Genomic DNA, 25,678 nt, shown 5'->3' with positions numbered 1-25,678 from the left:
GGATTGGTTGTAATAATTCCATTTTCATTCATGATTTTATCTATTTGGGCCATCTCCCTTTTCTTTTTGAGAAGCCTGGCTAGAGGTTTATCAATTTTGTTTATTTTTTCAAAAAACCAACTCTTGGTTTCGTTGATCTGTTCTACAGTTTTTTTAGATTCTATATTGTTTATTTCTGCTCTGATCTTTATTATTTCTCTTCTTCTGCTGGGTTTGGGGTGTCTTTGCTGCTCTGCTTCTATTTCCTTTAGGTGTGCTGTTAGATTTTGTATTTGGGATTTTTCTTTTTTCTTGAGATAGGCCTGGATTGCAATGTATTTTCCTCTCAGGACTGCCTTCGCTGCATCCCAAAGCATTTGGATTGTTGTATTTTCATTTTCATTTGTTTCTATATATTTTTTAATTTCTTCTCTAATTGCCTGGTTGACCCATTCATTCTTTAGTAGGGTGTTCTTTAACCTCCATGCTTTTGGAGATTTTCCAGACTTTTTCCTATGGTTGATTTCAAGTTTCATAGCATTGTGATCTGAAAGTGTGCATGGTATGATCTCAATTCTTTTATACTTATAAAGAGCTCTTTTGTGACCCAGTATCTGACCTATCTTTGAGAATGTTCCATGTGCACTCGAGAAGAAAGTATATTCTGTTGCTTTGGGATGCAGAGTTCTAAATATATCTGTCAAGTCCATCTGATCCAATGTATCATTCAGGGCCCTTGTTTTTTTTTTTTTCTTCAATATATGAAATTTATTGTCAAATTGGTTTCCATACAACACCCAGCGCTCATCCCAACAGGGCCCTTGTTTTTTTATTGATCCTGTGTCTAGATGATCTATCCATTGTTGTAAGTGGGGTATTAAAGTACCCTGCAATTACCACATTCTTATCAATAAGGTTGCTTATGTTTGTGATTGTTTTATATATTTGGGGGCTCCCGTATTCGGCACATAGACATTTACAATTGTTAGCTCTTCCTGATGGGTAGTCCCTGTAATTATTATATAATTTCCTTCTCTATCTCTTGTTACAGCCTTTAATTTAAAGTCTACTTTGTCTGATATAAGTATGGCTACTCCAGCTTTCTTTTGACTTCCAGTAGCATGACAGATAGTTCTCCATCCCCTCACTTTCAATCTGAAGGTGTCCTCAGGTCTAAAATGAGTCTCTTGTAGACGGCAAACAGATGGGTCTTGTTTTTATCCATTCTGATACCCTGTGTCTTTTGGTTGGCGCATTTAGTACATTTACATTCAGTGTTATTATTGAAAGATATGAGTTTAGAGTCATTGTGATGTCTGTAGGTTTCATGCTTGTAGTGATGTCTCTGGTACTTTGTCTCACAGGATCCCCCTTAGGATCTCTTGTAGGGCTGGTTTAGTGGTGATAAATTCCTTCAGTTTTTGTTTGTTTGAGAAGACCTTTATCTCTCCTTCTATTCTGAGTGACAAAGTTGCTGGATAAAGGATTCTTGGCTGCATATTTTTTCTGTGCATCACACTGAAGAATTCCTGCCATTCCTTTCTGGCCTGCCAAGTTTCAGTAGATAGGTCTGCACTAGTCTTATGGGTCTCCCTTTGTAGGTTAGAGTCTGTTTAACCCTAGCTGCTTTCAGAATTTTCTCTTTATCCTTGTATTTTGCCAGTTTCACTATGATATATTGTGCAGAAGATCGATTCAAGTTACGTCTGAAAGGAGTTCTCTGTGCCTCTTGGATTTCAATGCCTTTTTCCTTCCCCAGATCAGGGAAGTTCTCAACTATGACTTGTTCAAGTACACCTTCAGCCCCTTTCTCTCTCTCTTCCTCTTCTGGAATTCCTATTATATGGGTATTGTTCCATTTGATTGCATCACTTAGTTCTCTAATTCTCCCCTCATACTCCTGGATTTTTTTTTTATCTCTTTTTCTCAGCTTCCTCTTTTTCCATAATTTTATCTTCTAATTCACCTATTCTCTCCTCTGCCTCTTCAATAAGAGCTGTGGTCGCCTCCATTTTATTTTGCACCTCATTTATAGCATTTTTAGCTCCTCCTGACTATTCCTTAGTCCCTTGATCTCTGTAGCAATAGATTCTCTGCTGTCCTCTATACTTTTTTCAAGCCCAGTGATTAATTTTATGACTATTAGTCTAAATTCTGGTTCCGTTATATTGCTTGAATTGTTTTTGATCAATTTGTTAGCTGTCGTACTTTCTGGAGTTTCTTTTGAGGAGAGTTCTTTCATTTCATCATTTTGGGTAGTCTCTGAGGTGGCTCCAAACTACAGGGCACTTCCCCTGTACTGTACAGAGTAACTTGTGTTGGTGGGCAGGGCCGCAGTCAGACTCGATGTGTGCCCCCAGCCCACCGCTGGGGCCATCATCAGACTGGTGTGTACCTTACCTTCTCCTCTCCCAGGGGCAGGACTCACTGTGGAGTGGTGTGGCCCCTGTCTGGGCTACTTGCACACTGCCAGACTTGTGGTCCTGGGGATCTGGCATATTAGCTGGGGTGGATCTGCAAGGTGCACAAGGGCGGGAGGGGCAGGCTTAGCTTGCTTTGCTGTCGGTGATCCCTTGCGGGAGGGGCCCTGTAGCACCGGGAGGGAGGCAGACCCTCCTCCGTGGGCCTCTTGTCTACGCTTGGCTCTGGAGAGTCCATTCTGCTAGTCTTCTGGTGGTTTTCTGGGTAATTTAGGAAGATGTGGGTGGAATCTAAGCGATCAGCAGGACGCGGTGAGCCCAGCATCCTCCTATGCTGCCATCTTCATGATAGCATCTTTAATTGTGATGTAAGAAAATAAGCAGTCAGGCAGCTCCTCGGATTGCACAGTCTTCCACAGGATCATGACAGATTTTACCACCAACAGATCCGTGGCCCTGCAATTTGTGATGGTCACTATTGGGTGGTTCCCGGAGACCAAGCCGAGATAATCTGGTGGCAGATTTCTCAAAGCACACCGTAGGCTCAAGTCAGAAGAAATCACTAGAGAGCAGGTCCTCAGGACTGCTGCTGACTAGCTGAAATGGGGGAGACTCTGGGGCAATTTCCAGGGGTCTAGCTTGGGCACCTGAACACTTGGGTTTCAGTAGTTTTGTTTTTGACACACTTCTATTCTCTTGAAACAAATCTTAATACCTTATACACGGCTGCTATTTTAAAGGCAATCTTATGAAAGTTAGGTTTTCCATAATAGCTAATTCCAACTTAATTGAGGTATAATAAAGTTTAAATGTTTAATTTCTATATTAGTGTTTGTTATTTCCCAAGATACTTGCCCAAAGACAAGCACCATGTGAAAGACCACATATTACAAACAAGAATCAAATTATCTGCACAAAAATGTTAATATGCTTCTTCCAGAAGCTTGTACAATTTAATGGCTCCCACCTTCACCTTAATTTTGCTGAGGAATAATTTGTTCTCTAAAGTAATGCCTTTGTATTTCATGGGAATTTAAGTTGTTAGCATGTCTAAATCAACAAGGCATGATCTTAGAGCCTACTTTTATTTCTTTATATCCTTATAATTTGTTCCAAGAACAATGTGAGGGGAGGGGGGAAAAGGTAAGCAGTATTTCTTCTGCAACACCAAACAAAATAAAATTACATAAAATAATAGACAAAAAGAAAATTACCTAATTCTACTTTGAAATGCAATCACAAAATGGCATCTTGGGATAGACTATAAACAATTAAATAGAATAGTGCATCTTATCTTTAAATTTGTATGCAAATTATCTAAAATAGATGTGGACTATGTCCAAAAGGACACCTTAGAAAAAAATCATACCAGGTCTCCCACTAGGCAATTTTAATATTTACAAAACAGTGTCCTAAGGAGTTCTCAGATGTTGATTAAATGACTTAATAATGTGACAACTGTAGCTAGTAGTTATTACTAGCCTACAAAAATGATCATAATGGCGAACCTTTACTTAGGACTTAGAAAGGGCTGAGTTTATTGCTTACTGTTTTATTACTATTAGATTCCTAATGAAGGGAACTGGGGTTCCGCTAGCTTATGGAGTGTGCCTAAAGTAATCCAGCTACTAACTGAGAAAATCAGAATTACAGTTTATTTAGAACAAGTTAGAAAAGCAAACAGGGGTGCCTGGTGGCTCAGTCAGTTGAGCATCCAACTTCAGCCCAGGTCATGGTCTCATAGTTCATGAGTTCAAGCCCCACATCAGGCTCTGTGTTGACAGCTCAGAGCCTGGAGCCTGCTTTGAATTCTGTGTCTCCCTCTCTCTCTGCCCCTTCCTTGCTTGCTCTCTGTCTCCCTCTCTCAAAAATAAACAAACATTAAAAAAAAATTTTTTTTAAAAGAAAAGCAAACAAACACATGTTATCAACTTTAAACTACCACTTAAAGTCAGTAATTATTTATATACAATAACTTGTATTTAAAAAATACTTATAAGAAGCATTCTTCCTGTTTGCTAAATTTGGGACTCTGGGTAATCTTAAAATTGGTCAAAATCTCGATTCATTGCTCATCATATAATCATTCTAAAATACTGTTTCTTGCAGTTAGTTTTTAAGGGTAAGGTTGTATCAACACCACCTGTCTATCCTTGGCATATGATAAAGACTCAAATACCATCAAATGATTCATACCAATGTTTTAGTAAAACACTCATGACTTTAAAATAAAAACCATGAGCTTTTACTGTTATTCTCAGTTTTCTACACAATACAACAGTTTTTCCTGGTTCGCTTTAAATAGACAAGAGTATAAGAAAAAAAAAACACAGACCAAATTTTCCCTTATCTAAGTACAAGTCACATCATCTTACAAAGGAGAAAAAAAAAGTTATTTGTTTTGTTTTGTTTCTAGATCTTTAAAACAAATATTGAGAAAGTCACTGGAGAATTCTAATAACGAACGCAATTCAGAATCCCACAGGTTTTAGCTTAAGTATCACTTTATCAGAGCAGCCTAACTATTTCCTCTGTGGCTCACATAAAATTAAAGACAATTCCATGAGGACAAGTCTTTGAGTTCTTTTTCTCCCGAAACTAAACAACAACAAAAATTATGTCATCTGGTTGAACTTTTGGTCAGCCAAAAGAGCCTAAAATTTGTTCAAAATGTACTGCTTTTTATTATAAAACTAGACTTTTGAACCTACATGTCTCTTATTCAGACGTGGTAACTAGAACAGAATCTCTAGTCTGACAAATTTAGAATTACAATCTAAAAACTTAGAGTCTACGTAAGAACACTAACGTCAATCCAAGAAATGTACCAAATGCTCTGAGATGTCAGAAGAAGGAGTGGCAACATCTGCCCAAAGGAACCTGGAAAGTCTGCTCAAGGAGCTGAGAAGTGCTTGCCTACCTCTGGGCTCAAAGCTCAGCCTTTCAGCTCTTCATCTGTTTTCTCTTAGGGCTTTAAGTCCAACTCCTCACTTCAAAATCATCTCTACACAGACTGATGACTTTGTCATTTCTTATCATAGCTTTTCCTTCCTTCCAGAACTTCTGCACTATGTTCCTGTTTGCCTGGGGGGCATTTCCACTTGGATGCCTGTCTTGCTCTCATTTCCAACTCATCCTACCCCTAAGGTGAATGTAATGCTCCCTACTTCTATCAGTGGTACTTCTACTCAAAAATCACAGAAGTTCACCAAATTCAACTGGGTTCTTCTTCACAGTACCTCTGTATGCACCCCTTCCTGTACTTTGCATCTACTCCCAGCAGTGCTCTGGAATGATTTGCAGAGCCAGATCTACTCTATTAGGAGAGGCTATTCCCAGGACTTGAGTAGACCAATAATCCTAAAGCATAGCTTTTACCCATTCCTTCTCTGCTCAAAAGGGGGTGGGGGAAAGAGAGAAGCAGGCAAGCCAAGAAACAGACTCTTAACTATAGAGAAATGATGGTTACCCCTGAAGGAAGGTAGGTAGGGGGATGGGTTAAATAGCTGATGGGGGTTAAGGAGGGTACGTGTTGTGCTGAGCACCAGGTGATCTATGGAATTATTGAATCATTATATTGTATACCTAAAACTAGTATTACACTGTATGTTAACTGGAATTTAAATAAAAACTTAAAAAAGAGAGAGAGAGATGAATTCTCTGCCACTAAAGGAAAACATCTCTGATGGTTAATTTTACATGTCAACTTCACTAGGGATGCCCAGAAACTGGTTGAACACTACTTCTGGGTGTGTCTGTGAGAGTGTTTCTGGGAGAAAATAGCATTTGAATTGGTGAACTGAGTAAAGCAGATGGCCCTCACTCAATCCCTTGAGAACAAAAAGGCAGAGAAAGGTTGAATTTACTATCTGCCTTTCTGATGCTTGAGCTGGGACACTGATAGTCTGACCTCAGCATTCCTGGTTCTCAGGCCTTCAGATTTGCACTATAATCTACACCATCAATTCTCTGGCTCTCAGGCCTCCATAGTGCGCTGCTGGCTTTCCAGAAACTCCAGCTTGTGGATGCTGGGGTTTCTTGGCCTCTTTTATCGCAGGAGCCAATTCCTTATAATAAATCTCATTCCTATTTGTTCTATTTCTCCAGACAACCCTGGCTAGTGCGATGTCCAAGCAGTGGCCTGGTGGTAAAGTCCCTTCACAGTAGGCCTAACACTCCCTCTCTTCATTTCTCATCATGGCTCCTTTAGTGGGTTACCTCAGGCCAAGTTAATATACTCCGTTTCCTCAGAACACTCCTACCCGAGAATGAATGAATGAATGAATGAATGAATAACATTATAAACTTGTTTGTAAAGCTATTAACATATTAGATTCAGAATTTCACAAATCTGTTCTAGTGATGACTTTTTAAAGTTTATTTATTTTATTTTCAAGAGAGAGAGTGAGCATGTACACATGAGAGGGAGAGAGGAAAACAAAGAGGGAGAGAGAGAATCCCAAGCAGGTTCTGCACTGTCAGTGCAGAGCCTGACATGGGGCTTGATCTTATGAACCAGGAGATCATGGCCAGAGCCAAAATCAAGAGTCAGACACTTAACCGACTCAGCCACCCAGGCACCCCTAAAGATGACTTTTTAAAAAGTAGATACAAGGGTACCTGGGTGGCTCAATTAAGTGTCTGGCTTTGGCTCAGGTCATGATCTCACAGTTCATGAGTTCAAGCCCCACATCGGGCTCTGTGCTGACAGTACAGAGCCTACTTTGGATCCTCCGTCCCCTTCTCTCTGGCCCTCCCCCTGCTCATGCTGTCTCTCTCTCTCAAATAAACATTAAAAAATTAAAAAAAGAGCATTTTAAAATAAAAAGTAGATACATTTCTCATGAAACATAATGCCAGAGAGTATTATAAACTTTGTAATTCATTTTCATAAAAGTATGAAATAGGAAAATTTCATCTTCACAAAGACATGGGAAATGTTTGTGGTACAGTATTAGGCTAAAACAACTAGGGTAAAAATATATGCAACACAATCTTAATTTTGTAAAACACATGTACACAATGAGCACAGGACTTAAAGGAATATACAGCCGTGTTATAGTTATCTCTGGATACCAGTATCGTAGGTATAATTTGTAGATGTAGATTTACAACATACAGCACAGTTCAAAACTCATCTTTACAGACTTTATTCTTAGCTACACAGTCTTTCAGTTTAATAAATACTGGAGATACACGTCTCCAACAGAGTATATATGCTTCTGAAAAGACCTATTATGAATACCTTTTGCTGCTGCAGTGGGAAGAGTTTTATAAGCCTCCAGTTTTGTGTACAAAAAAGAACACTCTTGGGGTGCCTGGCTAACTCATTCAGTAGAGCATGCAACTCTTGATTTCAGAGTTGTGATTTTGAGCCCCACGTTGGCTATACAGATTACTTAAATATAAAATCTTTAAAAAAAAAAACAAAAAAAAAAAACCACTCTTCCCCAATTTTCAGTATTCCTTTCTTCAACAGGTACTTCTGGTCTTTTCTTCCATATCACATCTTGTTTTCATATCCGTTCATATTTTTCTTATTCCATCCTCTTCTTAATCCCAAATTATAACATCCAGTATTAAAAACTATCTGCTTGCTTTCTTTCTTATGGTATGAAGTTTAATGCTTTCAATTCCACTTATAATAAGTTATAGAAGCTTTTGCTTTATCAACTCCTGGGTTGACAATAACTTTTAGAGCTCTTCCTTGACTTATGAAAGGGTTACATCCCAAAAAACCTATTGCAAGTTGAAAATACTGTAGGTTGAAAACGCATGTAATACCCCTAGCCTACAGAACATCATAGTTTAACCTAGCCTACCTTAAACGTGCTCAGAATGCTTACCTATGAGCCTATAGTTGGGCAAAATCATCTAACACAAAGCCTATTTTATAATGAAGTGTTAGTGCTCGCTTCGGCAGCACATATACTAAAATATAATGAAGTGTTGAATATCTCACATAATTTATTGACTACTGTACTGAAAGTGAAAACCAGAATGTTGTATGGGTACAAAATAATTATGTACCCCCCTGATCACAGGGCTGACTGGGAACTGAGGCTCCCTGCTACTATCCAGCATCATGAAAGTATCTTACCGCATCACTCACCCAGGGAAACTGTCTAAATTTGAAATCTGAATGCATACTGCCTTGTATCACAGTAAAGTCAAAGAATCCTAAATCAGACCATCCTAAATCAGGACCATCTTACACATTTTGGTTCTGCTATGACACCTGAACTAAACTCACTGCAGGTCTTCAACAAATATTAGCTGAAAACATCACCACCACCACCATCACCAAAAAGGGTCCTGATCACATCTAAGGGGGAAAAAAGTAACATTCTAAGGGGGAACACATCTAAGGGGGAAAAAAGTAACATTTCTAAGACATGGGTATTCCCTAGCACAGCTCCTGTTCCACTTACCTACTGTAAACTTTAGTTACTAAATTATTGATCTGTTTGTCAATCTTGTATTTTCGGTAATCTTCCAAACCATCTTTAATTGCGATAATCGTAAGGACTACCACCAAAGGCAGCATCGTAATTTCCTTTTGGAAGGCTTCGACCAAAGGCACCCAGTTCAAGACAGCTAGAAACAGGAAATATAAATTGGCAGCTCTGCAAATCCAAACACACACAAGCAGGTGTTAACAAATCACATACAAGTTTAAAGCAAGAGGGGCAACAATACCACAGGGTGCCTTCCGACGAATTTCTACTGTTTCATTTTCGATGCTACGGAATAGATAACTAGCACAACCTGACGGATCTGAGCAATGTGTCACTCCTGCAGACATCCAGCTCAGGGCATTATTTCAATAAATAGGAGGTATTTTTTATTAAATACATAATAGTGAATATTGGAGCAGGATAGTCTTGGGTTGTGTAAAACATGATATAAAGCATAACAGAAGACACTCTTTTCATTTTAAAGGCTCCAGAAATTTAGAGGAAATTCAGTGTTTAACGCATAGTAGAAATAAATTTTTAAAAACTCCAATTCTCTAGCCTTCAGAAGTTACTTTGCAAGTCCGAACATTAGATTCAAACAAGGCTCAAAATAAACAGAGAAGCCCGAGAGGGTTTTTTTCCCCTGGAGACCTACCCTTCTATCTCAGCTCTTCGGCTATTCACTTTTTCAGGAACTTCCTCCACTCCTTTATTTTACATATTCAAATACTTCTCCACTGGTCCCTAAGGTAAATTCAAGTGGCTCATTTCCTTAAAATCTCAATCCTGCATAGCCCCTTGAGTTTTTACCATGAATTTTCTCCATTAACCATTAAACTTCTCAAAATAATTTCCCCACATTTCTCCCTTCCTCGCCTCTAACTCCTTCTGCTCTGAAAATTTCTTTCTTAACTCTTTTTGCTACTTTTTTGGCTTCTATTGTTTCCATGTGGACTGCGTCCAAACTTACAACACTGGCCCTGGACTCTGTTCAAGTTCCAGATTCTAGCTCCATCAAGTGTACTAGATTATGAACTTCATAAAAGACAGACTCACCCATAGCATTTAAAGCCATTAATTCAACAAATTCACATCTATACTGTAAACATACCCACCGTTCAATAAATGCATGTGGAACCGAAGTAGAGTGAATAATGAAAATGAATATGTGTAGAATGAATAATGAATGCTGAGAATCTCTCTATTCACACATTAGCATCTCAAACTCAACATTTATAAAAACAAAATAATCAAACCAACTTTCTTTTCATTCCTGTCTTCTGCTAATCCTTCTGGTTAACTCAGATCAAAATGTTCACACCATCTTTTTACTTAATTCTCCATATCTAACCCATAACATCTGTAATAGATCATTCTTTTCATTCCCGCATTTTTCTAAGCTCAGGTCTTACCACTCACCAGAGTATATACGGAATCTTCCTAAATGTTCTCTCTGCCTTTATTTGCTTCTAAGGGGTCAGGCCTCAGTTAGATCTATGCTACTGCCTTTCTGCTTTTACTCCTATTCCTTCCTGCATCTGAAATGTGCTTTGCCGACACCTTTGCCTTGAAAATCTCACCCACTCTCCACAATTAAATTTCAACGCCATTTCGTCTTCTATTGTTCTACTATTGCTCATTTTGAGGCTTCCATCCTACTTGGTAGGACTTTATAACACTCATCACATCCACTGTGTCTTTTCATTGTATACACCTCCTGTTTCCTTGGCTGAATGGCAAACTCCATTAGGAAAGGAGCACCATTTAGACATTTCCTTCAATGCCTAAACTCACAGGAGAGCTTCAATAAATACATATTAAACTGAACTATGTCGTTGCTTCACCTACTAACATCTTATATCTGCATTTGCTTCAGAGCTCTATTTCCCCCTACAATCAAGTAAGAAAAAGTGAAAATAAAATGCAGCTTGGTCTAATGGAAAGAACATGGAAGCAAATGTGAAAAGACTCAGAGCTATGGCTCCTGGTCTGCTCCTAATCACTGGCATGACGTTGGGTAAACCCCAGCATCAAACTTTGTTTCCTAATCTAGAATATGAATACAACAGTATCTTCCCTGGTCAAGAGAAAGCATTTTACCAATTGTAAAGCGTTGTGTAAACGTGAGGGGTCATCTTTTCACAACAGACTCTACCAGAGTCATCAAAGGAAATGTCCCAAGTTGTAGGCTTAGGTAACCTACGTTATAGAAATGAAAAATCTTGTATCAACCAGAATGACAAAGAACGTAAGATCTTCTTTTTCAAAAAGAGAATAAAAGTACCTGTGAAATTGTTCAAATAAGTTTCTTGGCACAAAATTTAGAAGTGTGTACTTTGTTGTTCGTATTCGGTTATTGACGTAGGTACCAGAGAACTTTTCATACTCATCCTTGAAGGGCCGAAGGTGGGGAACAACAACGCGGTGCTTTGCTGCCAGTTTGGGAGCGTGAGAGGACACACTCCCACAGGCGAGCAGAGAGGAATAGTTGTACGCCCTCTCATCGTCGTCCCTGTGTGTGCTGCCCATCAGCCGCTGCCAGCGATACCTGGCCCACTGAAGACACTCAGTCATGTCCAAAACGCGCTGAGATCCAGGAGGTGTAGGTGATCTGGCAAAACAAACAGACACCCACTGAAACACTCCTCATAAACTTCTGGAAAGTCTTAAAGAACAGGAAGGATAGTAAAATTTACAATTTTTTCCATATCAAACAAACATATGACCCAACCTCTGAAGGTATAAATGGTATGAGAACACTTTCATTAGGTGCTCTATTTACTCATGTATTGTCTTTCCCCTTCCCCCGTTCTCAATCCCAGGGAATTTTAGTGAGGACTGAATTGGGGCTGCCTATTGCCCTCCCCAGCATCCTCCTCAGCCATTGAATTTCTGTCCTTCTCTCCAAGGCCAGGTGACTCATCTTGTAATGCCTTCCCCTCAGCACTGCCATTCTCTCCTGAAGAGTGAATACTGGATCAAAGGACTGATCTACACAAGACAGAGACACTAATAGCGTCTTCGTGGGATTGCAAAAAGACCAGATGCAGAGGTAATTAAGATGTGGTTAATATCCTTTCAAATTTCCAGTTTAGAATTTAAACCACTTTATATCGAGCAGGAATGACCAAGGATCTACTTAGACATCCTAGCTCGAGCATTTTCAAAATTTGTCAACTGTCAGACTGGTGAGAAATACGTTCTGTGATGTAACCTAGAACCTCCACACACACAAATACAAACACAGCTGAAACAGAAGTTATAAAACAATTCTTATCCTTATTACTTGCAACGCATGTTCTATTCTACTCTATTTTCACTCTCGTTTGGTCTCTCTCCCATTTTAATACTGGTCAAGATGCACTGAATTGGTCTTGAGATTAACTAGTATGTTGCTATACACACTTTGGAAAGACAATGATTGAATGTGGCTCCACAATGGGTCGAAGGTCGACACGGAAGTGAACAGACCTACTTTCTGTTATGGCAGAAAGGCAGGGGAAAACAGCAGCCGAACTAGAATGTTCAGGGATGGCAACACTTCCTATCATGGCCAGGAGAAGGTAGCCTTTTAATCTTTCTTTATCTATCCCAGTAAAGCTAAAAATACATTACTGCTTAAAGAAGGTTGTTATTAATAATAGTTCACATAAATCTACAGCAAAACTTAAGATATCAAAAGGAAAGCAAATCAGAGTAAGTCATACCTCATTAAGAATCAGCATGAATCATAGTATTTTAAAGCTTAGACTTTAGAGATTATTTAATCTAGAGGCCACAAACCAGTGGCCTTTAAGCAAAATTCCACCCAGTGATGTATCTTGTATCATGGTGTCGGTAAACACGTTATTAGAATTTGTTTTCTGATACAGGACCAACCTTTGCAAATAGATATAAATTCACATAAAATACTGATATTTAGTTTCTCTTAAATCAAAAAAAAAACAACAAAATATTGGGCACATATTTTCACATGATAACAACTGTCAGAAGCCTTTTTACTATAACCCCTGACCCTAACCCTGCATTTTCTGGTTCACCTATTTTAATTGAGTGAATGAGCACAATGTTTACCACTTTTTGACAAATCAAATTCTTCCTGCTCTATAGACTCCAGCTCATATATCAGTTGTATAACTTATTAGGTATGTGACCTATGTAATTAACCTCTGCACCTCAGCTTGCCAATGAAAAAAATGAGACACGCTGAAGAATCATGGGGCACACTGTTGACAAACATTGTTCATTCTATTCCCCACTCTCACTCTCCACTTTGGCTATTTCTCAGGTTATACAGAATCAAGGCTGTAAACCCTGTAAATTGGGCTGAGATCCAATCTTTCAATATATTGCTTTTCAATGAAATAAAGTTGTCCAACTCTAAGTAAATGCTCAGTCCAATACACCTGTAGATACGTGACAAGTAACCAGCACTAAGTAGGATACATTTAGAAGAACAAACATTAACAAAATACAGGCATGACATAAAATGACCCCCACACCACCCGATCTCATCCTCAACCATTCTATCCGAAATTCAAACTATGTTCACGAACAAACTGTATTCCACTTGTCTGGTGTTTCCCAAGCTTCTGTCGTAACAGTTCCCTAGGCCCCTTCCCTGGACATCCTGATTAAAAGAATCTAGAATGGAGCCCTGAATGTGGAATCTAGTACCCAAATGACTTATCAGGGAGGTTGCAAAGCACAGGTTATACCTCGTATCTCTGCAAATGCTGCTCTTTCTGGAGGGCTGGTCAATCATTTCACCCACTCACTGCACCAGCCCCTATTCATCCTTTTGACTGCTTTAGTTTGACCGTGGAGTGGGGGAAACTGAGGAGGGTCCACACAGGAGATACAGTAAGGCATTCCCTGCTCTGCTCCCATTACAATGCTGAGCCTGGCTCATTCACCCCACTTGTTTCAGGGTGCAGCAGGTAGCTTCTTTCTTCAAAGTCAGGCAATGCATCTAATTGTTTCCAGACTCCACAACAGAGTCTAATGCTTGGCCAAAGTTAGATGATCAACAAATGACTGTTGATCATTGAATTTTATAGAAATGAGGAAGTATGGGGAAAGGAGACGAAACACCCCATTTCCTCTTTCATGGTTCAGCCTGGCTTTCCTTCCATTAGAAGCAGGAGTAATAAGATTTAAGTTTGAGAAAACAGAAGCAGTCAGTTTGTGACTGCATTCCTTCTACCTTTATTAATAGAAGGAATCTGCTTCTCCAAGCCTGAAAGACTCTTGCAGAAAATCATCGTTTTCTTTCCTACTGGCTTTATAAGACCAGTAAGCAGTATAGTAGTGATTAAGAGCATAGACTCCAAAGCCAGACGCTGACATCAATTCCTGGCACCTTCACTTGCCAGCTAACCTTGAACAAAGGGTTGTTGTGAGGATTAAGTGAGTTAATATACGTAAAGCCCTTACAATGGTGTGTGAACCATAATTAAGAGCTAAGTAAAGCAAAAAAATGTAGTGATTATCTGGAAAATGTTCTCTCAATTATAGCATTTATTCATAAATATTGAGAATTTATATGCACAGTGTTGATATTAACAACTATACCCAATTATTGATCTATATTTAATTTCTTAAACTGTATATAACTCACACTCAGCTTTAGCAACTTTGCATTTCATTTAATTGGAGAGTTTGCCAGGCAACCAACCATGTGAGGATAGCAATACCTTCTTCTTAGCTGTTCCCAGAGGTAAACAGGAGTAACCTAGTAGACAAAACTCTAAAGAACAACGTGCTATGAAGCATGTTTACGATTTTTCAAAACATCATTCATCATTCCAAGATTTAGCCCACTCCAAAGAGAGTTGATTTGTCATGGTGTTCTGCTAATACATAAAATGGTCCCATGCTTTATTTGACCTACTACTCTGCCACTGATTGAAACACTGCCTTCAGAATTAACAGCAAAATTACACACACACACACACACACACACACACACACACACACACACATACACACACACAGAACCAAAGGCTAAAAGTTCAATTATCATCACTTAGAAACAGAAAGAATTTTCAGATCTAGATACTTGACTTGTGAGTGAGCTACTGTCCCTAAAGGTAGGGAGATTTAGTATTTCGTTTAAAAGGAAAAAAAAAACCCAACATTTACCTAGGTTTTATTAAAGTCTCCATGCCTAACATCATTTTTACTTCAGGAGTAAACTACTACTTGTGAAAATTTGGGTTACAACAAACTTGCTGCTGGTCAGTGATGGAAAAATACCATTAAAGATTAACTATATGAAAAGGCCTGCATGTTCCCAGGCTAAGCATGGAAACTTGAAGCCCAACATTACCCAAATATGCAATGTCAAAAAACACCTGACTCTGGACACTTTGCTTTCACTAACGGACATTAGCATTTTATCTAGAATTTAAAAATTAATTAATATGATCATAGATCCTAAAGGTCAAGATGCTTTTTTTTTTTTATTTAAAAAAAAATTTTTTTTTCAACGTTTATTTATTTTTGGGACAGAGAGAGACAGAGTATGAACGGGGGAGGGGCAGAGAGAGAGGGAGACACAGAATCGGAAACAGGCTCCAGGCTCTGAGCCATCAGCCCAGAGCCTGACGCGGGGCTCGAACTCACGGACCGCGAGATCGTGACCTGGCTGAAGTCGGACGCTTAACCGACTGCGCCACCCAGGCGCCCCAAGATGCTTTTTTTTTAATGTTTATTTATTTTTTACAGACAGAGAGGTAGAGTGTGAGTGGGGGAGGGAGAGGAGAGAGAGAGGGAGACACAGAATCTGAATCAGGCTCCAGGCTCTGAGCTGTCAGCACAGAGCCCCACAGGGGGCTCAAATCCACCAACCCGGAGATCATGACCTGAGCCTCAGCAGAAGTCGTCAGCCACTTAACCAACTGAGCCACCCAGGCACCCCCTAAAGGTCAAGATTCTTAACACACGTGAATACTGGGAGAGAAGGACTGGGTATGAGATTAACATGAACCAAATGCTACATACACCCAACTTGCAACACTCCTTCACAGCAAGGCAATTATATGGTAAAAAAAATCAAAATAAAAAAGTTTCACTGCGAATAACCATTTATCACCATAATATAAATATCTATACATATTAAAAACATGTGCAAACTTTTTCATAATTGCCACAAAAAATTATAAACCACTTTTACTTAGGAATATTGATGGAAAAACTCATAAAAATCTAGCAAATTAAATACAATGCAAAAGGATGGCTGCTGGTTGTCTCTAGGGGTTGAGAGCAGCCTTCCAGTGACGGCCAGCAAGAAAACGGAGACATAGGTCCTACTACTGCAAAGAACCAAGGTCTGCCAACAACCTGAGTAAAGTTGAAAGTAGATTCTTTCTGGGTTTTCAGTTAAGAACTTAGCCTCGATGACATCCTAATTTCAGCCTTTGAGAACCTGAGCAAAGAACCAAGTCTCACCATACCTGGACTTTTCATCAACAGAAGTATACTCATAAACTAGCGTTTATGAGTGGCATGGACTAAGCCACTAAATTGTGGTTGTTATAATGGCAAGACAAAATTAGCACAGAGGGCCCAAAATTAGATCCTTGTATAAACAGAAAGATAGTATATGGCAAATATCCCAATTGTGGGATTTCAAATCAGTGGGAAAATGGTGACTTAACATACCTGAATAAATGGTTATCCATCTTGAAAGCCAGAAAGCTAAAATCCTTTATACCTCATTTAAAAATAAATTTTTATTTCAAAATATTTTAATAAATTTTTGATTTAAAAAATCTCTAGGTAGATTAAAACTTAAATGTAAAAATTATAGTAAATTTACTGGAAGAAAATTCAGAACACTTATTGTTAGCTGGGCAAAATTGTTAACTTCTCTCTTGCTTAGGAAAGTTCTCTTGTAGTCAGTGCTGGTGAGGATATGGGGAAACAAATCCTCTGGCAATGGGAAACGAATTGCTTAAAATCTCCCCTCCACCAAAAAACAAAAAAATTTAACAATATCTAGTAAAATTGAAAATACATGTAACTATTGACACAGCAATTCCATTTTGGGGAGTCTTACCTATAGGTATAGGTATATGTACGAGAATGTATACTGTAGTTTTGGGGTTTTTTTTGTAGTAACAGTTTTGGAAATATCATGAGAGTCCTTCAATTATGGAAGAGCCGATACATACACTAGGACACATCCACATTACAGAATATTACACATTTATTTAAAATTATATATATCCATCCATTGACCTGAACGAATGACTATTATGTATAGTTAGGGGAAAAAAAGGAAATAACGGAGACCTGCAAATAGAAATGATCAAAACCAAAAATTAATAAACATGAATGAAGTACAGACCAAAATGACTGATCTGGATTCAAAGAATGGTAAGAATAAAAACGTGGGCACAGTTGAAGTTTCACTTTAGTTACCACCTACCAAAATAGGCAAAGGTATACATAGATCTAGGATGCACATAAGCCGGTGCAGCTCTTGTCACCTCCTTAGTTCCTCATGAAGACAAGACCGTTTAGTAGTGCTGTCGGCTGTGAGGAATGTGGAGCCTGCCAGTTCACAAGATGCTGGAACAGAAGTCCACTGCCTTTTCAAATTCTTAGGCTGGAAGAAGGGCCACATCAGCACATGAGGGTCTACAGATTAGATTATCAAGCCTTGATTAGAGAATCAAGGGCTATCTTAGTGTACTGCAGCTCCACAGACCTAGCTTGTATTTCTTAATGCACTGTTGAATCCACAACTGGCCTGGCCTTGGTTTGCTTCACTTAATAACACAAACGGTGTGTATGTTCACATACATTTGCAAGAACATGGATAAAAGTATAGAATTATTTACACAGGGCTATGACTATCGGTTATCGATAGTGAGAATACAAAGGGAATAGAAGATGAACTCTTCTTTCTTATCTTTGGCACAATGAAGATGTATTGATTTATAATTTTTTAAATAAAGTTTTTGAAGGGAGAATTTATAATTAATAGCTACAAACGTCTAATGTTGCCCTAAGCATTAGGTCTGCGTGATGCTACATGATCCAATATTCCATTCAGTCACAGAAGCTGAAAAAACCAATAAAGTTCTAAAATATACAAGAGATCATTATGCACAAAACCAATTAAGATTAGCAATAAAGAAGTATAGGGATGCCTGGGTGGCTCAGTCGGTTGAGCATCCGACTCTTGATTTCGGCTCAGGTCGTGATCCCAGGGTCCTGGGATCGAGCCCCACATTGGGCTCTGTGCTAAGCATGGAGTCTGTTTAAGATTCTCTCTCGGGGCGCCTGGGTGGCGCAGTCGGTTAAGCGTCCGACTTCAGCCAGGTCACGATCTCGCGGTCCGTGAGTTCGAGCCCCGCGTCAGGCTCTGGGCTGATGGCTCAGAGCCTGGAGCCTGCTTCCAGTTCTGTGTCTCCCTCCCCCATTCATGCTCTGTCTCTCTCTGTCTCAAAAATAAATAAACGGGGGCGCCTGGGTGGCACAGTCGGTTAAGCGTCCGACTTCAGCCAGGTCACGATCTCGCGGTCCGTGAGTTCGGGCCCCGCGTCAGGCTCTGGGCTGATGGCTCGGAGCCTGGAGCCTGTTTCCGATTCTGTGTCTCCTTCTCTCGCTGCCCCTCCCCCGTTCATGCTCTGTCTCTCTCTGTCCCAAAAATAAATAAACGTTGAAAAAAAAAAATTTAAAAAAAAATAAATAAACGTTAAAAAAAAAAAAGATTCTCTCTCTCTCTCTCTCTCTCTCCCTCTCCCCTGCTCACAGTCACTCATGCTGTCCCAGAAAGAAAGAAAGAAAGAAAGAAAGAAAGAAAGAAAGAAAGAAAGAAATGTAAACCAAGCATTGCTTATAAAATAAGTACTAACATTTCTATCATGGCTACTCTTTATGAAATACATTTCCCAGTGTCATTTATGACTTCTATTTTTCAAAGTAAGAAACAAAAAGTCAAAGAAGGGTTTATAATAACTCAAGGCATGCAATTTTAACTCCAAAGTCATGCCTTTCCAACTATACAATACTACTTCTATAGAAAATTTAAAGTCAAATATTATCATTTAAAACTATATTATTTCTAATTATAAAATTTTTTCTAGAAGATATTAAAAACAAAAATCCTTCATAACAGAGCGTACCTAAAATAACATATCACACTATGCTCCTTCTTGAATACAAATGTACTTGAAAGCAAACAGTTCTCAAAAACCCTGTTTCCCTTAATGAATGCTTAATGAAAAGTCTGTAGCAAGGCAGATTACCAAAGGTAAATATGCAGTAATGAATTCCCTTGGGCCCAGTTAGCATTTAAAACTTTCTGAGGTCATCACCACCCAACAAACAACTTGAATTACACACATAAGCTCACTTGCCTGAAAGAGAAAAACATTCCTATGTATAGTCATGTCAAGATGCTCCGTTTGTGGCTGTCAAACTCCAGCATGCATCAGAGTGTCCTGAACCACATCCCTGACTTTCTGATTCCACAGGTCTGGGGTGAGGGTTCAAGTATTTGCATGTCTAACACATTTCTAGGTAGTGTTGATGCTGCTGGTCCTGAACCATACTTTGGGAACCACTACTCTATGCTAAATCAGTTTATTTCAAAATGTGAAGTTGAAATTAAGAGTGAACAGTTTATTAGGTACCACTCCTGTTACCAGCAAGCCTATCACCTTTGACTGTATAGACCAAGGCTATGACCAGTGACTTGACAACCTGCACAAACAGAAGTTGGTGGTGAGGCCTGCAGGATCAATTCTTTCTACAGATTTAATATAGTTACAGTCAGTTTCAACCAACATTTCCAAAAGCTCAGCAAGGGAGAACAGTAAGTCCCGGCCTTGACAGACTTCTAATCTTCTTCTCAACTAAGAGAAGAAAACCCTAACAAAATATCAAAGTTGTTACATGTTCAAGATCTTGGAAGAAAGTCAAGTTATCTAGTAGGGTCAATAAAAAATACAGAGTAATTTTATAGCTATCAGTTTCCGAGAATAAGATAGGAACTGTTCACAGTAGAAACTTACAAGCTATGAAAGTCTCCTTGACCTTGATGTGTCAGGTAGCCCTCTCTGAAGCACAATGAGCCCTGATAAAACTTGGGCTTGTTCCAATCTGGGTCATCCCTGACTAACTTATTCAATTCTCTCTGTAAGAGCCCTATTGCCCTCAAGGAGATCAATTCTCTCTGACAGATAATAACAATGGCAGTAAGATCATTTGATATCTTTGCTGGTTTCTTTGTCGTATCAGGGGCCAAAGTGACAGGTTGGCAGGGCTCCTTTAGTAACTACTATCCTGTGATCTACAAAAGGAGAAAGTATTTTCATCACCCCACATAGTCACTGGAAAAAACATGAACAGTCATAGATGGATCTAATACAAGTTTGGTGATGACAAGGGTCAATTTATTTAGTGGGAAAACTGGATCTTGAATAATGAAGTCCCATAATCCTCTGTGCTCTCCAGGTGAGAGGAATCAGATTTGCCAAATAAAGTCATTTTGGAGTTCCGTGTGCTCTTTAATATTCTCTATTAATTTAATTTCTTGAACTAAATCCCCAGTCGAAGTATATATTCTTTTAGATGTATGCAAGAGGCCAGGCAAGGAGAATATGTCACCAAAAACAATGAACTGAAGTAATTACTTTCGATAACTGCTGATTATTATCATGGGAGGAAGTGCTACATAGGAGTATAAAAAACTAACTTATAGTATCTTTCACTTCTACCACTAAGGAAGAAATCTTTGTGAGAGCTTTGTCATTTTTTAGGACCCTAAATAGGAAAAGGTCACCTCTACTCAAGCACATAGCCCTTAGGCATCTTTAGAAAAGAGTGCTTAAAGGGGCACCTGGGTAGCTCAGTCAATTAAGCATGCAACTTCGGGTCAGGTCATGATCTTGTGGTCTGTGGTTTCGAGCCCCATGTCGGGCTCTGTGCTGACAGCTCAGAGTCTGGAGCCTGCTTAAGATTCTGTCTCTCCCTCTCTCTCTGCCCCTCTCCAGCTTGCTTGCTCTCTCTCTCTCTCTCTCTCTCTCCCTCCCTCCCTCTCTCTCTCTCTCACACACACACACAGATAAACATTTTTTAAAAATTTTTTAAGAAAAACAAGGAGTGCTTAAGCCACGTTTCCTCAGTCCATGACCTGAAAACCAGACACTGGCTGATGCAGGGGGAGAGAAACAAAAAATACTGTTCTACATCACAGAAGCAGCCTCTAAATCAGACTGAGGGAAGGAACCCTCCACAGCAATGGAGGGTCCTCATGTTTAATATCATTGCAGTTGAATTTTCAAAGACAACATGTTTATTTTAAAAGAAGACAGATACAAAATATGACTGTGGAATCCAGATGCATAGTTTTATACTGGGAAGAGTTATTCATTCTTAATGTTTCCAAATACATTAAGTATAAGACATTCTTTAATTCTCTTATGTGAGTGTGCATGTGTGTGTGTGTGTGTGTGTGTGTGTGTGTGTGTGTATATATATATATATATATATATATATATATATATCTTCATCCATTCAGACGCTGAAAGCTTTACCATCTCTCATCTTCAATGTATCTCAACTTTCTCTTGAAAGGACCACACATCCAAATGAGTTACATTTGCTGGTGCTTGGGCTTCAAAACTGGTTTAAGCTAGCAAAAGGGCAGGGAAAATGCTGCAGTTGTATGAATGTCTCTCTGGTACTAGGAACCAAAAAAAAGCTCACCCATACTCATGGTTAGTTCCCAATATGTCTTTGTCTATTCTTAAAGCTGAAAAAACATATATTAAAAGTTAATAACAATTTTTAATACTATGTTTTGACATTGGTAATTCTAGATAGTACTCCTAAATATGGAGATGACAGAAAAGCATGTTTTTGAGATTTGGTTATTCAACTCTAATAAAATATTAATCCAATAAACCTAAGATCATAACAATATCTGCCACTTAGAAAGACATGCCGAGTTCTGTGCTGGGGATAAATATACAGTAACTTTCATCCTTACAACAAAGGACATACAATTATCCCCATGTTAGGATGAGAAAACTGAGGCTCAGAGCGATTGAGAAATTTACCCAAGGGACATAGCTTGGTGAGTGGTTGGTTACCCAAGCGTAATCCAAAGAACATGAGGGTTGGAAGAAAGAAGACGATGAGTATAAAAAATCTGAACTTATGTCGTTTAGGGAAAAAAAAAGAACTAAAGACACACTTCATTTGAAAAACTAAAGTTAACAAGTTCAAATATTCGTATTTAATTTTAAAACATTCTATTGATGCATTCAATAGAACAATCTTTACATATGTTTGAAACGTGACTCAGTACACACAAATAAAATTTGCTTTTAAATGATTCATTTTTAACCTGACTTCAGTATCATCTGCCCCCACAGGGACCTGTAAGCAGCTAAACTGCGGTCTTTCACTGTTGCTCCTTCGTGCATGGCCTCACTTCCCTGCTCATCCAAATTCAATTTCGTGGTCAACCCTGTTATCATTTCCTTCTGTAGTCTCTCTACCCCTTAGCTCTTCTTTCCTCTCTTGGCAAAACTCTTATCCTAGTTCTATTCAAATCAGTTATATCCAGATCCCTGTTATACTCTGTTCTAGTTAGTACCTCCAAGTTGAAAGTGTCAGAGAGAAACGTGTAACATCCCTCACTGGTGTCACTTTAAATTACTGACCATGGACCACCAGCCAGCCACACCTGCTGATGGTAATCACACAGCATTTGCAAACTCTTCACTTTCCCACTTTCATAGACAACTGTTTCATACCTTCTCCTCTAACTTTCCATATCTCCCTCCTAACATTCTTCCTGCTGATGACCTTGTTTCTACTGTACTGAGAAACCAGGGCCATCAAACCAGAACTTCTACAGGTTCCCCCCATGTAACTGCCCTCCAGCTCAGACCTCTTCCCCCAAACTCCAGACTCCTATAACTGCCTGCCAACGAGGCAGCCCCTCTCTAGATGGTAACATGTACAGAACTGTGCTCTTCTGCCTCCTCTGCAGATTAGCCCTATCAGTTGATGGCAGCTCCATCCTTCCGGATCCTCAGCCTGGGGTCCGGTCCTTTCCTCAAAACCCACATATAGTCAGTCAGCAAATTCAGCTGAATCCAGAATCTCACCACATGGCATCACCTCTACCACTACCATCTAGTCCCGTTAAACCCTAAGTTACATCCTGAATTTTCCACAATTTAAAACTCTCTAGAGGCTCTCATCTTAATTATGACAATAGCTGGCAGCATCACGTGTATCTGCCTCCCAAACTCCTCTCCACTCTATTTTTTTAGTGTTTGAGAGACAGAGCACAGATGAGCAGGGGAGGGGCAGAGAGAGAGAGAGAGAGAAGGAGGGAGGGAGGGAGAGAGAGACAGAATCCCAAGCGGACTCCATGCTGCCAGCACAGAGCCCGACGTGGGGCTAAAACTCCCCAATGGAAGATCCTAACCGGAGCCAATATCAAAAACCAGATGTTTAACTGACTGAGCCACCCAGGTGCCACAGTCCTCTCCAATCTATTGCTCCTCCCCTCCTTCATGCCACCTGCCACAGGCTCACCTCAGCCATCCCTGTTCTCCTTCCCAGTTTTATTTTTCATAGAACTTTTGCATCAATTTCCAACATCATAAAATTATTTTTGTATTTTAGCACTTGTCTCTCCTCTCCATTAGAGGAGGGATTTCTATCTTTTTTGTTCACTCATACAGACTAGTCCTGCAAAGTACCAGGCACAGAGTAGATTTCAATGCATATCTGTGGAACGAACATAAGAATCAGGTACCACCTCTCATACTTAGCAAAAAGAGGAATATCTGTGACAATCTTGTATACACCATTTCCATAAGGTATATAAGTTATTCCATGATCTCATTGTATCTTTTATTGTGCATGCTAAAGTTATTAGAGTTTCAGATTTAGATTTATAGCATGTAACCCTAAAATGACCACTAACAAGACTCTGCAACAGGTAGACATAAAAAGGTAAATAAAACAAAGAGACCGTATTTTTAAAAATTACTCAGGTATTTGAATTTCTTTGTTGTGAAACTCTCAGGGAGGAAGTTTTCTGAATACCTATTTTTTTTTCACATAGCTTAAGGTTTATCCCTTTAAGTACCAAAACAATTTTATCTGGGATGAAACAGCAACATGTAAAAGAATGAAACTGGACTACTCTCTTACACCATACACAAATAAACTCAAAACGGATGAAAGACCTAAATGTAAGACAGGAAACCATCAAAGCCCTAGAGGACAAAACAGGCAGCAACCTCTTTGACCTCAGCTACAGCAACTTTGTACTCAACATGTCTCCAGAGGCAAGGGAAACAAAAACAAAAATCAACTACTGGGACCTCATCAAGATAAAAAGCTTCTGCACAGCAAAAGGAACAATCAGCATAACTAAAAAGCAACCAAAGGAATGGGAGAAGACATGTGCAAATGACCTATTGGGTAAAGGGTTAGTATCCAAAATCTATAAAGAACTTATCAAGATCAACACCCAAAAAAATAAATAATCCAGTGAAGAAATGGGCAAAAGACACGAATAGACACTTTTCCAAAGAAGACATCCAGATGGCCAACAGACACTTGAAAAGATGCTCAACGCTGCTCATCATCAAGGAAATACAAATCAAAATGACACTCAGATACCACCTCACACCAGTCAGAGTGGCTGAAATCAACAACTCCGAAACAACAGACGTTGGCAAGGATGTGGAGAAACAGGAACCCAGTTGCACTGTTGGTGGGAATGCAAACTGGTTACAGCCTCTCTGGAAAACAGTGTGGAGGTTCCTCAAAAAATTAAAAATAGAACTACCCTATGACCTAGGAATAGCACTACTAGGAATTTATCCCAAGGATATAGGAGTGCTGATGTACCTACAATGTTTACAGCAGCACTATCAACAATAGCCAAATTATGGAAAGAGCTCAAGTGTCCATCAACTGATGAATGGATAAAGAAGATGTGGTTTATATATACAATGGAATACTACTTGGCAATGAGAAAGAATGAAATCATGCCATTTGCAGCAACGTGGATGGAACCGGAAGGTATTATGCTAAGTGAAATAAGTCAGTCAGAGAAACACAGATATCGTATGTTTCACTCATATGTGGTATTTGAGAAACTTAACAGAAGACCATGTGGGAAGGGAAGGGGGAAAAAAATAGTTTCAAACAGAGAGGGAGGCAAACCATAAGAGACTCTTAAATACAGAGAGAAAACTGAGGGTTGATGGGGGCTGGGGGTAGGGGGAATGGGTTATGGGCATTGAGAACAGCACTTGTTGGCATGAGCGCTGAGTGTTGTATGTAAGCGATAAATCATGGGAATCGATTCCCAAAGCCAGGAGCACACACTGTATACACTGTATGTTAGCTAACTTGACAATAAATTATATTAAAAAAAATAACTAAATAAAAAATTAAAAAAATAAAATTAGAAAAAACACAAAGTGGGGAAACAAACCAATAGGATGAAGTGTGAAGAGTGTTAAAACCAGGGGAGTATAAGTGTGTGTGTGTGTGTGTGTGTGTGTGTGTGTGTGTTGTGTGTGTGTGTGTGTGTAGTCCCTGTGTGTGACTGCCTTTTAAAATTAAATATAAATTGTTTCTTGATTACTATTTTGGAATTTATGTGCATTCTTATATACCACTACTTTGGATAATCAAGGTTTGATCCTACACAGACTTATGGTTTTTCCCTCTGTTATGTAACATCTGGTATTCAGAAACTGTATTCCCTTCCAGATTGTCTTTATTTTTTCCTTGTTCATGTTAGTGCTTCCCAGGATT

At 39.2% G+C, this 25,678-nt stretch overlaps 1 protein-coding gene across 4 annotated transcripts in view; it reads right to left on the bottom strand.

Annotated features, from left to right (window-relative positions):
• ATP10D (ATPase phospholipid transporting 10D (putative)) overlaps positions 1–25,678 on the bottom strand; it is a 108,772-nt gene that overhangs the window by 69,959 nt on the left and 13,135 nt on the right. For 3 of the 4 annotated variants that reach the window (XR_006964262.1, XM_047090820.1, XM_047090822.1), the window contains exons 2-3: positions 11,142–11,468; positions 8,831–9,025 (exon numbers count right to left, since the gene is read on the bottom strand). Coding sequence is in view for 3 of the 4 variants with exons in the window: in XM_047090820.1 (XP_046946776.1) it covers positions 8,831–9,025; positions 11,142–11,431 (485 nt within the window). In the remaining variant the exon portion in view is untranslated. Of the gene's footprint in view, positions 1–8,830; positions 9,026–11,141; positions 11,469–25,678 lie in introns of those variants that run through there. The other variant, XM_047090823.1, reaches the window with a different exon arrangement.

This window comes from Lynx rufus, unplaced genomic scaffold (genome assembly GCF_022079265.1).
Source record: "Lynx rufus isolate CCGP_SWC_20201006 ecotype Redwood Valley unplaced genomic scaffold, mLynRuf1.p SCAF_3, whole genome shotgun sequence".
NCBI classification, from domain to species: domain Eukaryota; kingdom Metazoa; phylum Chordata; class Mammalia; order Carnivora; family Felidae; genus Lynx; species Lynx rufus.
Note: the sequence above shows the minus strand (reverse complement) of the source record. Positions and strands in the feature narration are given on the sequence as shown.